The sequence below is a fragment of the Pleurodeles waltl genome, chromosome 3_1, assembly GCF_031143425.1.
Source record: "Pleurodeles waltl isolate 20211129_DDA chromosome 3_1, aPleWal1.hap1.20221129, whole genome shotgun sequence".
NCBI lineage: Eukaryota > Metazoa > Chordata > Amphibia > Caudata > Salamandridae > Pleurodeles > Pleurodeles waltl.
This window is the reverse complement of record NC_090440.1, coordinates 1,967,644,044-1,967,659,652: the sequence shown is the minus strand read 5'-3', so window position 1 is coordinate 1,967,659,652 and position 15,609 is coordinate 1,967,644,044. Positions and strand designations below refer to the sequence as shown.

At 43.9% G+C, this 15,609-nt stretch overlaps 1 protein-coding gene across 1 annotated transcript in view; it reads right to left on the bottom strand.

The window, feature by feature from the left end:
• TRPV3 (transient receptor potential cation channel subfamily V member 3) overlaps positions 1–12,914 on the bottom strand; it is a 62,280-nt gene extending 49,366 nt beyond the window's left edge. Inside the window, exons 1-4 of the mRNA XM_069221436.1 lie at positions 12,766–12,914; positions 11,972–12,148; positions 5,522–5,662; positions 713–993 (exon numbers count right to left, since the gene is read on the bottom strand). Coding sequence (XP_069077537.1) covers positions 713–993; positions 5,522–5,662; positions 11,972–12,148; positions 12,766–12,892 — 726 coding nt within the window. The 5' untranslated portion in view covers positions 12,893–12,914. The remainder of the gene's footprint in view (positions 1–712; positions 994–5,521; positions 5,663–11,971; positions 12,149–12,765) is intronic.
• Between the last annotated feature and the right edge of the window lie 2,695 nt (positions 12,915–15,609).

The following is a 15,609-nucleotide window of genomic DNA, read 5'->3' as shown; positions in this document are numbered from 1 at the left end:
TTCTGCTGCAGAAACATTACTGCTGATAATTGGGTACTATTTTGCAGGGCAGAAATTTACAAATTGCAGACTTTATCCTATAGTTTATATAGAGTTCTGCCTTTCTAGGAAATCTGGACTTTACATAGAACTCTGTGCACATTATAGACAATTCAAGCACATTCTTGCATACTCCTTTGCACTGACTCCTTAGGATTGTCTGTATAGTGAGTAATCCTCAGGTGCAACTGCTACAAAAACAGAATTTTATTGTTTATTACGCTAAGAAAAAACACTTTTGTACGTGATAAAAGACATTTTCTAAACTAACTGACATATGGTGGTTTGGGAACCTTTTTTAACCCATTTACACTTCACAGTAAGCTTCTGCATGCAAGCATGGAGAAGACGGAAAACATTGTTTTGTTAGTGCCCACAACCATAACTAAGTTCCTATGTCAATCTAATTATTTTGAAACACCTAAGTTCCTGACCCAACCCTCAAATTTCATACGCTTCATTGTGCATGAATGTCTGCATACAGGGCCCAAATCAAAAAAGGCTTTTCGCTTGTGTAAATACAAATAATGTACCCTGTAAATACATACATAGTGCAATGGAACCATGGGTCACCCTCTCTTTGTATATTCCTAACTCATTCCATAAGTTCCCTGAGAGTCCACTAACTACTCTGTCCTTTTGTCTACCATAGGATGGTGATGATGAATCTTACCTCTGTCTTGCCAGTTTTTGCCGCCAACTGCATTGGTGTGAGACCCTCTTTGTTGTTTATAGTTTCTAGTGACTTGTTGTTGCTTTGTGTTAGGATCATGTCATACATCCGAATTATAAAGTCATTTTGAGCCTCTGTGTTTTCGGCCACAGTGACCAAGGCGTGCAGCACAGTATTTCCTCTGGAATCTTGGATGGCGATATCAGTCTGGGGGTTGTCCATAAGTAACTGAACAATATCTGGCTGATTAGTGCATGCTGCCAAGGCCAAAGGAGTTTCACCTAACGAGCCAATACAAAAATAACACAGTTAATATTTTAGCTTGTTGTTTTTCCTCTGAGAATGAGTAGTCTGAGTCAGTACAGTTAGGCTTTTGAACTAGATGGCATTTGCACTAGGCAATCCCTTGGGCAGGCAAATTGGACACTTGCAGTGTTAGCCAGCTTGGTTCATGTATCAAGTTAAAAAGTTTACATAAAGAAATGTGATAATACTTGTTAGACCTGACAGCCCTTGGTATGGGCTTCCCTCAAACGTTTTGTTTAGCCTATTCACCTCCTGTTGCTGAAATTAGTTTTTCTTGGCTTTAGGACTCTGTACACTTTACCACTGTTAATCAGTGCTAAAGTGCTTATGCTCACTCCTTAAAACATAGTAAAATTGGCATATGCCTGATTTTACATTTCATTTACCTATAGGTCCCTAGTAAAGTGGAACAACATGTACTCAGGGCCTTTAAATTAAATGCTACTGGTAGGCCTGCAGCACTTATTGTGCCACCCAATTCAGTAGCCTCTGAAAACATGTCTCAGGCCTGCAATTGCAGCCTGTGTGCAGTTTTACACCGCAAATTCGACGTGACAAAAACATTTGCCAGGCCTAAGCCTCTCTGTTTTAATGCACATAAGTCACCCCTAAGGTGGGCCATAAACAGCCCGTAGGGCAAGGTTCATTGTATTTAAAATGGTGGACATGTACCTTTAAGTTTGATATGTTCAGGGAGTGAAAATCTCACAAATTGTACAGTGAGGCCTACCTATACCATAGGATAACACCGGGTTACCTTGTTACATGTCATTTGTGCTAACCTTAGTTTGGGACAGGTAGAAATGTTATGTTTGGTCTCAAAAGAATTGTAATATAAAATGCTCTTTAATGATAAAAATAGATTTCAACTCACAAGGCTGAAAACACCACTTTCAGAAAGTTGGCGTTTTCTCGTCCTAACCATTTCGTGCCTGCAGCCAGTGTCCTGGGGCACGTGATTGTGAATAGTTAGCAGTTGGCCTTTGTGTATTCCTCCCAGACCTTGAGACAAAGAAGGACTAAATGTTAGCAGGATGGGCCATCCTGACTGGATGGGTGTGGCAGAGATGATCCCTGCCCACTTACATTTCAATGGGCTACCTCCAGCACACTCACAAATGAGCTTGACACCAATCTTTGGCACCCTAGACCACTTGGAGCCTAGACAGGGGAAGGAAGGAAATTTCCAGAACCATACGGGGGATAGCCTAGATGTTTCTCCCACTTCAAAGGATGGCATAGGGTTGGACTTATGTAAGGTACTCAAATATTACTAAAAATTATTTAAAAAACTAGACATTCACTGAAACAAACAGAGGTTACAGGGATGTTATAGTTGGGAATTAGAATTTTTTTTAAACCTAGAAATTTGGGACAGATATGTGTGTGTGTGTGTGTGTGTGTGTGAGTATATATATATATATATATATATATATCTATATATATATATATATATATATATATATATATATATATATCGTATTTGCCCAGGAAACCTGCTCCACTACAATTTTTTCTTCGAGCATTCCCAGGAGACAGCAAAAATCCGGTACGATTTATTGCTTTTTCAAAACAGATTTATTATTTTTTCATAGAAGTGCAAAGTGCATGGTGCCATCAGAAAAAATGGGCTACGCGTTTCGGCAGAAGCCTTCGACTGGGCTATCATATAGATATATATATATATTCAGCAAAAAACAATGGTTAGACAGACCTTATAGTGAAGTTCAGATTTTACATACACAAAACCATAGATATTCAGCAGGTATAGTTATACTTATCTCAAGAAACTATAACTCATGCCCTAAGGTAACTATAACTCACGCCCCTACCATGCACTGTTAATTGTCCGACATATTACATTACTGATGACATCTCCAATGAAATTATTATTAGTATCATTGCAACTTTTGCAGTAAAATTATTGATGAGAAAAGGTTGCATGGCAGAGGCGTGAGTTATCGTTACCTTAGGGCATGAGTGTATATATATATATATATATATACATATATATATATATATATATATGTGTGTGTGTGTGTACATTTAAATTGTGAGCCTAACTATAACATCCCTGCACCTTTTGTTTTTTTAAGTGCATTTCAATGTTTTTTTAAAATTCTATTTCCTAACTATAACATCCCTGTAACCTTTGGTTTTTTGAGTGAATTTCTTAGATTTTTTTAAAGCATAGTAATTTTCATTCCTATATATTAATCCAACCCCCAACCACCCAATCCAATGCTGCGTGCGGCCTTTGGCCATGTGCAGTGGAAGTTAGCTGCTGATCCGCGTGATCCCCCTTCCACTTCTGATTTCAGCCCCGGTGACCCCATTCCTCAGGGCCTGGCCTTCTAAAAAAAGAATGTATGGTGGAGAGGGGCCATGCAACCCCATCCCCAGCTGATTTCAGCCCAGGGGCCCCATCCCCCAGGGCCTGGCTTTAACATATTATTTTTTGTGGGGGGGGGTGGCCCCCTTCCCCTGGCTGATCTCGGCCCCGGGGTCACCATCCCCTGAGGCTCAGCTGTGCAATTTTGCCTCCCCCCAGGGTACCCAGTCAAAATGGTTGGAGACCGTGGGGGGATCCTGAAGGCCACCGTGGTTCAAGCCTGCTCCCTGTCTGCTGCAGGTGCGAGCATTGCTGTCACAGACAGGGAGCTGCTAAACATGCAGCTCCCTGTCTGTGAGAGCAATTGTTTTCTCTGTTTCCATGCCTGCATCTCTGTGGGCAGGGAAACAGATGAAGCCTCCTCTTCCAGAAAGCAGGAGCTGTTTGACAGCTCTCACTTACTGGAACTGGAGTGTTTGCTCTGACTTGGTGGGAGCTGTCAACGCTCCCACCAAGTCAGAGCAAACAGCGATGTCCTGGGGTGGACAATCCAGGACATAGTAGGAGGGCCCTGGGGAGTGGTGTGCCCAGGTACAACTATGCCTTCTCGGGGGGACTAGGCCTTCCTCCAACTTAAACAGCACATGAGAGATGGTGGTCCCCAGGGCCAGCAGTCTGTGACGGACCCCCTTCATTGTTTGAATTCAACACCAGGGAAGTGGCCATCCCTAAGGCTGCTGGGGAGGAGGCTGCACCTTCCCTACGCATTCACATTGTATTTAGCCCCGGGGAGGTGGCAGTCCCAGCGGCTGGGGTGTATTGCTCTGCCCGCCACACTCATAATTTATTTGGCCCAGTCAGGGAGGTGGCAGTCCCTGGGACCGCAGGGGGTCCAGCAGGCCCAACCGTATTATAAAATTAATAAGCCCCGGGGAGGCAATGGACCCGTGTGTCCCCCGCCTTTATGTTAACACATCCCCGGAACTGGTCCCCTCTAGAGGCTTCATTTAAACAAACGTGGGAGCACGTGCTTGTTTTTCTTTTTTTAATTTTTGCCACAAATTTGTGACGTTGTTGCAAATTTGTGGCAGTTTGTATTTTTTAAAGAGTGCTTTTTAGCCCTGGCGGGGTCCCTCTGGGACCCCAGCACCAGAGCTAAGGGGTCAGGGTGTCCCTACCCAGGTCACTTTTCTTTCGTTTCACATTTTTTTGTGGGACTCGGCTGAAGCTGAGTCCCAAGATGGCTGCCAACACTTCCTGGTTGGCAGCCGATCAGAGTTCTACAGTTCCCCGTCCAAGCTTGTTAATACTCGCCAAGTCGTTGGGAAGGATGTGCAGCCCTAGATATAAAAATTTTGATTTCCTTTAATTTTCTGAACGGATTTACACCAAATAACAAAAATCACAATCTGCGTACTGAAAGCTATCTTTCTGCCAAATTTGGTGAAATTACGTCCAGCAGTTCGGGCTGTAGTCGTGTTCAACACTCCTATGGGAATTAACATGGGAAACACACTTTTTCTGAACCCCTCTTTTTCTCAGCCCCTGCTTGACAGATCACCCCAAAACTTTCCGTGTGCAACAAGAATTACCAGCACACTTTCTTTGGAAACTTTTGTGAAGATTTGTCGAACAGCACCAAAGATATAGGCAAGTCAAAAAGCTATTTTTCTATGGAAATATGGTCCTAACTATAACTACCTGCTGGTGACCGCCAGTACGTAATATATAGGTATAGATATAAAATAAACAATTGATAACCACCCCATGGAGCCATGGTAACAAAAATGTTAACTAATGAGATAGTGCTTATAGAGAACGATCTCTGGCAGTACCTCCAGATGGTGAGGGGGGCCTGGAATGCAAACATCCTCTCATAAGACAGACAGAAAGACATTGTTATTTTAAAATTCCAAAAGGTTTGGTGCAGCAGCATTTAACTGATAACCAAATAATAATGCAACCACTGACATACAATGTGGACAGACTACACAGGCTGTTTGAGTAACCTGATGCTGTGCCTTTTCACATGTTAATATTATTAGAGATAATTGTGCTAATAAATATTTTTTTCTCCTTGGTCATTTTGTCTATCCATCAGCAAATGCGGATTCAACTTTTCATTTTTTTGTGCTTAAGATAGAGAGATGTGACATACAAAGGTTACCTACCGAAGTAAAAGCCTTCATGCTTGTATTTTGGATTGAAAAACAGGCCCTTTGCTCGTACATTGATTTCTGCTCCTTTTTCGATCAGGTATTTTACCATATCATACTGTCTTCTTTCTATTGCAATATTTAGAGCCGTCTGACCTGAAACAACAGGACAAAAATTATCAATCAAACAGAACTTGTTAGGAAAATCTTTTGCAAAATAGTGCTGATGAAAGGATATGAAATGGTGACACCATAAATTAAAGTGATCCATTTATTAGATGTCTCCCTGATGTACCCACGCACTTTATCCATTTATTAGATGTCTCCCTGATGAACCCACGCACTGCATCTGCAAGTAGTCCTGTGAGCTGTAATGGTACAATGGGGGATGGAGAGAATATAGATGCTGACATCTGCACTCTTCAGCTCAGAGTATTTTCCCTCTGACCTTTTTCCACCTGGAGCTCCTGTGATAGGGCAGATTTTGGCAAGTTCAACAAACAAATGTCGATTCAGCGCTATACCTGGGACAGCGGAAGTGACATAACTCACTGTTTGATCTCAATGACACCACTGGGTTATCTCTTGTCCCACCACAAGCCTATCAAGAACTTCCTATTTGCTGATGATGTGTTAGGAGAAGGGCAACAACTGTAATCTGTCGAGAGATAAGAGGCCTATGTGAACCCTCTTTACTTCCTATTTTGGCCTGTGTGACCCCTGAAACACCCAGGGTTAGCAAGGAAAGTGCTAGATGTTCCTACGGCAAACAGAGGATACTACCTGCTCTCCTGGTGCCCTCTAATTGCAGTGCTAATGAGTCAAAAGAAATAGGATCAGTGTTCACAGTTTTAGGTCCAGCCTAGACAACGCTTGTACTGTGCCTTAGCAACCTGTTGTAGATGATTTGTGAGGTTCATCTCCACCCAGTCATTGTGATTTCTGTATGCCATTGTCCTTTAAAAATCCTTGCTTGCTACTGGGTAATCGTAATCTTTGTCCCACCTGTTGAACTTTTTTGCTTATGCAGGGTCATCCTCAATCTTTTTGCCTCCTGCCTCCTATTTCTTCTGACCTGTAGCTGTTGGCTTTGAAACTCTGAGCACTTTACCACTGCTAACCAGTGCTACAGTGCATATGCTCTCTGTGTAAATTGTAATGTTGATTGGTTTATTCATGATTGGCATATTTGATTTACTAGTAAGTCCCTAGTAAGGTGCACTAGAGGTGCCAGGGCCTGTAAATCAAATGTTACTAGTGGGCCTACAGCACTGTTTGTCCCACCCACATGAGTAGATCTGTAATCATGTCTCAGACCTGCCACTGCAGTGTCAGTGTGTGCAGTTTTAACTGTAAATTCGACTTGGCAAGTAAACCCCCTTGCCAGGCCTAAACATTCCCTTTTCTTACATGTAAGGCACCCCTAAGGTAGGCCCTAGGTAGCCCCAAGGGCAGGGTGCAGTGTATGGTTAAGGTAGGACATATGGTAATGTGTTTTATATGTCCTGACAGTGAAATATTGCTAAATTCGTTTTTCACTGTTGCAAGGCCTGTCCCTCTCATAGGTTAACATGGGGGTTACCTTTAAATCTGATTAAAGTGTAGATTCCCTTTGGGAGTTGATGGACATGTGGAGTTTGGGGTCTCTGAGCTCACAATTTAAGAATACATCTTTTAGTAAAGTTGATTTTAAGATTGTGTGTTTGAAAATGCCACTTTTAGAAAGTGAGCATTTTCTTGCTTATACCATTTCTGTGACTCTGCCTGTTTGTGGATTCACTGTCTGGGTCAGTTTGACAGTTGGGCTGGTTGCACCTCACACTAGACAGTGACACAAGTAGAGCTGGACTGTAGTCTGCATTTCCTGATAAGCCATCTGTGCTAGGAGGGAGGGGAGGAGTGGTCACTTACACCTGAAAGGGCTGTGCCTGTCCTCACACAATGCAGTCTCTAACCCCCTAGTGAGTGTCTGGGGCCTGGCCTGGGAAAGACAGGATTTCACATTCACAAGAGACTTTACTTTGAAGTAGGCCTACTTCAAAGTAGAAATTGGGTATAAGAAGGGCACCCAAAACCACAGACTTTAGATCACTTCTGGACATCAAGAGGAACCTCTGCCTAGAGAAGAGCTGAAGAGCTGAGGAGAAGTGCTACCCTGCCTGTGACTGTGCTTTGTGGAGCTATCCTGCAGTTGCTGCTTCTGCCAGAGTAATAGGGCAAAGACTGGACTTTGTGTGCCTTCCATCTTGCGAAGAAATCTCCTAGGGCTTGATTTAGAGCTTGCCTCCTGTTGTTTGAAGTCTCAGGGACAGCAAAGACTTCTCCCTGCCAGCACCTGGAGTCTCTGGAGAGACTCCTGCTCTGACAAGTGGTGCCCTATCCAGTCCCTGGGCCCTTGAAAGGAAAGGAAAGGAAAGCTGGTGGAAATCCAAGGAAATCGACTTCGGCCGACTTCGGACCGCCGCCGCTGCTGAATCTGGTGATGACGCCTGCAACTGACTCCGTGATCTTCGCTGGAACGCGACGACCTTCGCAGGCCCGACGCCACTGCAGTCCGCTGAAGTCCGTGACTCCGTGTAAGTCGCTGCACCACGTCGTGACTGATGCTGCTCTAAGTGCGCGGATTCAACTTTTCGCTCAGGCGCTGCGATACCCGACTTTGCGCATCAACTTGTTTTCACTCTTCACCAAAGGTACTGTACTTGGGGGTCTACGCGACTCCGTGTCCGGCGCCGCTGGTGTCGGCTTGTTGAGAACAACTCCGTCACGACGCCGTGTTAACACCTCATCGAAGCATTTTGGGGCATATTTATACTCTGTTTGCGCCGGAATTGCGTCATTTTTTTTTACGCAATTCCGACGCAAAACTAACTCCATATTTATACTTTGGCGTTAGACGCGTCTAGCGCCAAAGTCCATGGAGTTTGCGTCATTTTTTTGCGTGGACACCTACTTTGCGTTAATGACATGCAAGGTAGGCGTTCCCGTCTAAAAAATTGACTCCGAGGCATGTGCGTCGTATTTACACTCCCGGGCAAAATTCACGGGTCAAATAAAATGACGTACGGCCGCTTTTGCGCCGTTTTTTTGCGCCTGCAAAAGGCAGGCGTTAAGGGACCTGTGGGCTCTGAAGGAGCCCAGAGGTGCCCTCCCATGCCCCCAGGGACACCCCCTGTCACCCTTGCCCACCCCAGGAGGACACCCAAGGCTGGAGGGACCCATCCCAGGGACATGTAGGTAAGTTCAGGTAAGTCATTTTTTTTTTTTTTGTGGCATAGGGGGGCCTGATTTGTGCCCCCCTACATGCCACTATGCCCAATGACCATGCCCAGGGGACATAAGTCCCCTGGGCATGGCCATTGGGCAAGGGGGCATGACTCCTGTCTTTGCTAAGACAGGAGTCATTTCTATGGGGGTTGGGAGTGAAAGAAAATGACGCAAATCGGGTTGAGGCGAAAAATTTGCCTCAACCTGACTTGCCCCATTTTTTGACGCCCAAGCCCCATATCCCCCTACGCCGGCGCTGCCTGGTGTACGTCGTTTTTTTCCACGCACACTAGGCAGCGCCGGCGGCTAACGCCGGCTAACGTCATTGATTAAATACAGCGCCCGCATGGCGCTTCAGAATGGCGTTAGCCGGCGCTAATTTTTTTGACGCAAAACTGCGTTAGCGCAGTTTTGCGTCAAAAAGTATAAATATGGGCCTTTGTGTTTCTAAGCGCTATTTTTGAGTTTAATCTTTAAACATTCATAACTTGACTTGTGTATGTCGGATTTTTGTCATTTTGGTCTTGTTTTGTTTAGATAAATATTTCCTATTTTTCTAAACTGGTGTTGTGTCATTTTGTAGTGTTTTCATTAAGTTACTGTGTGTGTTGGTACAAATACTTTACACCAAGCACTCTGAAGATGAAGCCTACTGTTCTGCCAAGCTACCAAGGGGGTAAGCAGGGGTTAGCTGAGGGTGATTCTCTTTTACCCTGACTAGAGTGAGGGTCCTTGCTTGAACAGGGGGTAACCTGACTGTCAACCAAAGACCCCATTTCTAACACCACCTTTTTCTCTTTTGTCTGATCCCAGTGGTAATCCCTCATTCTAAGTCCTCTAGGCAGTGCTGCTAGCTGCTTCTCTGGCCCAAGTGGTAATTCCTCATTCTAAGTCCTCTAGACAGTGTAGCTAGCTGCTTCTCTGGTCCCAGTAGTAAATCATCTTTCTTAATCCTACAGGCAGTGCTGTTAGCTGCTTCTCTGGTCTGTTGGTAATTCCTCATTCTAAGTCCTGTGGACAATGCTACAAGCTGCTTCTCTGGTCCAATTGGTAATTACTAATTCTAACTCCTCTAGGCAGTGCTGCTAGATTCTTCTCTGGTCCCAATGGTAATTCCTCATTCTAAGTCTGCTAGACAGTGCTGCTATCTGCTTCCCTGGTCCCAGTGTGGCAATTCATCATTCTTAGTCCTGTAGGCAATGCTGCAGCTACTTCTCTGGACCCAGCAGTAATTCCTCATTCTTAGTCCCTTAGGCAGTGCTGCATCTGCTTCTCTGTTCCCGTCGGTAAGTCTTCCATTCTAAGTCCTCTAGGCAGTGATGCAGCTGTGTCTCTGTTCCCAGTGGTAATTCCCCATTCTTAGGGCTCTAGACAGTGCTGCAGCTGTGTCTCTGTTCATACATCCACTACACTCCAATCCAAAATACATACTTAAAAGACATTGTCATTTACAACGTCAATATCTACAGCTCTCACAAATGCAAGACCTATTGTATTGCAAATACTTGCTTCATCTGCCATCAACACTGCTGAAGGCAATGGTTTCCAGACATCAAGTCTGCCTAGTCTTGACTCTACCTCATGCCTCTTTCTTCCACCACTCTCCATTCCTGTCTCTTTAATGCACTCTTGTGTTCATTTTTCACTGTTTGATTATGTGTCTCTTCTTCCTTTTCATATCTCCTATTTGCCGTTCTCTTTTCTTTCTCTGGATCAAGTCTGATGATGAAATCACTGAAGGCAACAGGGGTACCTGGCCTTGCACTTTGGTACTGGCAATGATAGCGTCTGGGCTACCGAGACTTTCATTTTGGTATCAGTACTTATAGAAACGGAGTCGTTAAATGCGCACTGTTGTATTCAATCAGTATTTGTAAATTGTGGTCACTCACCTGTGAGGGTCTCAAGGCTCTGGGGGGGGGGAGGGTCCTCATCCAAAGAGCCATGTCTTGAGGTTCTTCCTGAAGATGGTGAGAGACGGGATTTGTCTGTGGTGCAAGGGGAGGTTGTTCCAGCTCTTCAATGCAGTGTGGGTGAAGAATCGTCTTCCGGCTGTGGTTTTGCGGATGCAAGGGATGGTGGCCAGGGCCATCTGGGTAGAGCAGAGTGATCTGGCGGAGGTGTGGAACGAGATGCTGTGGTTCAGGTAGGCTGGTCCTGCGTTGTGTATGGCATTCAGTGATTAATGGTGGCTCAAAAATTGAGCTTGGACTGAGAGTTCTGGGATTGACAGAGGATACTGGGAGTGACTGAGATATTATATTTATTGTAGAAAAGTAGAGGTTATGTCTATGTTAACGTTTGGCTGTCCTTTATAGAAGCACAATGGCTGTCCCATTAAAAGAGTTGCATTAATTGGGACATTTAACAGTACTGGCTTATTAAAAGTATAGAAGCCCTATGGAGAAGTGGTGCTGAGAATTGCTAGCTCTTGATTGTGTCTTACTGGATCAGGCATATATTATTAATTGTAGGAAATCTGTTTACTGCCTTTACCTGGATTTTTTTGATAGGGACCTCTAGATTACTTGAATGTCCGCTGAAGCTACAGCCTGCTTCAAGTCCACAGCCACATTTGCTCGGTTAAGAATGATGTTTTTTTCTTTGAATATAGTACATGACACTGCAGGTCTGCAAGACTGCATGTCTTAGTACCAACCGATTGCTGAAGGGCCCTGTGGTTTTAGATGTAAAACTCAGGTTCACGATACTGGGGTTGCTTCATGTGACCATAAAACAAAGCTATCCTTGCTGTCCTGTCGATGTTCTGTCGATGTATGTGTCAAACGATGCTAATAAAATACAAGACAGCATCTCCTCTCTAAAGTATGACTCAGTCATACTACTGCACCTCATTTATCACAGTCAGACATATCAACTTTGGTACCACTTGATGAATCTGCACACAGTGCTCCAAAATGTGCCCCTGTCCATAGATTTGATGCTCATTGGTTGTTGTTTTTTGCATTTATATTTTATATAGCACTATACTTTCAGTCCACAAACTACTTCTAAGAACTAAACCGTATATTCAATACATAGACTTATAAACTGACATGCACATAACATAATTTGTATACATAATGAACATTAAATATAATAACACAAAATTGTAGTATTATTATGAGGTCTAACCATAATATTACCGGTGTGGTTTACCAAGCCACTGGTATCTTTATACATTTTGTATGTGATTACCTTTGTAAGCTACCTCTGTATATTCCGCATTCACAAGTCTGTTTAGGAAGGCGTTTTCTTCTGCAAAGGACAACAGACATTTCACTATTCCTTCAGTGTTGTCGTTGATGTTTAGCAATGCCTTCATCAGGCAGGTCTTCCCAGTATCAGTAGAGGTTAACGTACTCATGAGAAAATCTGTGGACGAAATGTAGGAAAGTCTTAAATTAATCTTTTGTTTTGCATTACATAGTTTTTTTTGTTTTGATCGCTATGCTACATGTTTATTTCAAGGGCCCCTTCCAGGACGAAAAAGTATAGGCCCTGAAGATAGAGTGGACTGGTGTACGAGCAGAGGTGCATTTGTGTTAAAAATCCTTCCTCTGACAAACTGAGAGGTTTGCAATGTGTTCGTGGGCTTTTATTGTTTACTGTCTTCTTTCTATTGCAATCTTTAGTTTCTTAGGCTCTGCTAATAGTTGCTGTGTGAGTCCGAAATTCATAGGTTCTTTACCCAAATAAGGTTTTTTACAATTAAAGTGTTTTTTAAATCTCGGTAAAGCTATCAAGTGTGTTAAACTACTTTATGTAGACCACACGTAGGCGAGGTGAGGAGAAAGGGACCTGTTGCTTTGGTGCAATGAGCATTCTAATATTTGTCCCCCAAATGATGTTAGGCCTTCATGGGAGATGGTGGGTATTTTCCGGTTATTTCAGAAATGTGTGTTTTAGCACTCATAGTGTTTGGGATTGTAATGTATCGTGACACATAGGATTTCTATCATACTAAACCCTCAGTTTGAAATACAGTTTACCTCTCACAAACTGCTCTGGGTAGTCTTCCGCGGATGTCTTGGCCTCCTCAAGCAGACGGCTGAGCTCTTCTACATTCCCCTCTGCGGCTGCTCTGAACATTGACTTCTTCATCTTTTTCCGGAGCATCTTTGGGACTACTTGTACTGCGCGCCACCTGTGGCAACGAAAAATAATTTTTGTTACAAATTACTTTAACATAAACGAAAGTTTATTGATTTACTTTTTTTCAGAAAACGATGGGCTGTGGTCATGTAAGACAGGATTTAGTTTGTACCCTCGTTTATTATCTAGTGCTTAATCGAGCAAAACGACCTTAAAAGTTATTTTTTTTAATAAACAATGAATAAAGCAGCTTGTAAATTAAATAATTTCCCAATAAGAAAAAAACATTGCCACATACGAAAAGGTAGGATCCCCAATTGCCTCTATACAGTGGTGTAAAGAAACTGGAGGGTCCCCACTGTGGAGTCCCTGGAGGGGCCCCATGGACCCAGTCAGGGGCCTGCCGCCAGTGCACAGTCTACTGTGCTGAGGTGACAACCCTGGAAGTCAGTCCCACCTCCCCCACCTGCATCGCGGGGACTGTGGCGACCTTCATTACGGCACTGCCTCTATGGGATCGTTTGATTTTCCTGTACCTTCATTTTGATCTCCGCTTGGGACTGACGGCTGTATTTTTATCTCTGCAACTTGTATTTCTGAAAATTGGGAATAGCCTTTTACCCATGTATGTACCTCACTGGTACCGGTCAGGATTAAAGATATGTACCCTATGATACTGTTTTGATTAAAGGCACCCCTTTTGAGTGTAACCCTCAAAAACGTGCCTCTTTGCCAGTATATTGCCACTTTTTAAAATCACATTTAAGGGTAATGCCATCACTCGTCCGATTTACTTTTTCATATGATAGGCTGTACCCACACATCATACTTACTGCCTGGCTTACTAAGGATTAAATTAAGATACTTTTAGAACGTTTATGGTAAATAACTCACCAATGTAATGAATTTCATAAAAAATATAGATCTAGTCAATTAACACATATTTATTGCAAAATCCAGCATTATTTTCAAACAACAGCGATTATTGTGCTCAACATCCACGGTGATCACTCAATCATAAACAGTGGAGTGGGTGCTATGGTGTAGGTAACCAACGTAATGGACTAGGGGCAGAGGAGTAATAATAGGTCGTTACATAAAGGCAGATCGAACAGCCTCATGGAAATCAGGATGAGACCTAGTATGGTTGTGGAACTGTTGACATTTTAACCTCTTTCAGTCACTTACAGGCTCATCATCAGGCCACTGTGTGGCTATTAGCATTAATGCCTGTGATACAGGAATGAATGAAGAATTGCCCTAAAGGACATGTTGGAGAGTTAAATCGTATTGTAGACAGAACACTAAGGCTGTCATTCCGACCCTGGCGGTCATGGACCGCCAGGGCCGGGGACCGCGGGAGCACCGCCAACAGGCTGGCGGTGCTCCCAAGGGCATTCTGACCGCGGCGGTACAGCCGCGGTCAGAAACAGAAAATCGGCGGTGTACCGCCGGTTTTCCGCTGCCCTGGGGAATCCTCCATGGCGGCGCAGCTTGCTGCGCCGCCCTGGGGCTTCCGACCCCCATACTGCCATCCTGTTCCTGGCGGCTTTGGCCGCCAGGAACAGGATGGCGGTATGGGGTGTCGTGGGGCCCCTGGGGGCCCCTGCAGTGCCCATGCCAATGGCATGGGCACTGCAGGGGCCCCCGTAACAGGGCCCCACTGAGAATTTCAGTGTCTGTATAGCAGACACTGAAATTTGCGACGGGTGCAACTGCACCCGTCGCACCCTTTCCACACAGCCGGCTCCATTCGGAGCCGGCATCCTCGTGGAAAGGGGTTTCCCGCTGTGCGGGCGGCCTTCTGGCGGTCGCCCGCCCGCCCAGCGGGAAACACAGAATAACCGCGGCGGTCTTCTGACCGCGCAGTGGTATTCTGGCGGCTCCCGCCGGCACCGCGGTTACCGCGGCTGGCGGGAGTCAGAATGACCCCCTAAGTTGTCACCTAGATCCAGAGAATGGAGCACCTAGGGACTGCTTGGAGCTCTTGCTCTAGACTACTGGCCTAGAAAAACAGAGTTGCAGTTCTTTACATGTTATCTCCATGTAGTCCCTATGGGATAAGCAGAATTATGCTTCTCTAGTCTTAAAGCTAATATTTTTAAAGTATTTAATAAGGGGCCAGACATTTTTTAAGCGGGAAGTTGTTAATTCAGAAGCAGCTTCCTGGATCAAACAACTTTCCCAATTGTGCAAAACATTCACTGCATTATAAATAGATGTGAGTTGTGGGACAGCCATATGCAATCATGAAGTAACGTTTATATATCCAATTAAGAAGTACGGAGAGCGAATGTGCATTGATTGCGAACACCCCGGATGTTTTTAAGTAAGAATAATCTGCTGTTTACATTACAACGTTCTCATTGTCAGTATGCTATCACACCTTTATTGATGGTATTCACAAATTCAAACTCGATTACGAAACCATCATAGAACAGTTGCCAATGAAAATGTACACTTTCTATGGTTTATTGATTTCTTCGACCTAATATCCATCTGTTTAGACCTATTAACATTCCTTTGTCAGGTTCTCAAAAAAGTATAACTAAAGGATAAAAAATACTTTAAATCATTCACTTTGGTTTTCCACTATTCTGTTATTGTTTAAGCAGGTTTGGAAAAGCACAATCTATATTTTCTTGCTAACTTGACTATATGACGTTTGTTCGTAATTTCATGCATTTAATAAGCTAAATGTTGATGCAAGAAAATAAGAGCACAGTGAGACAAAGGAATAG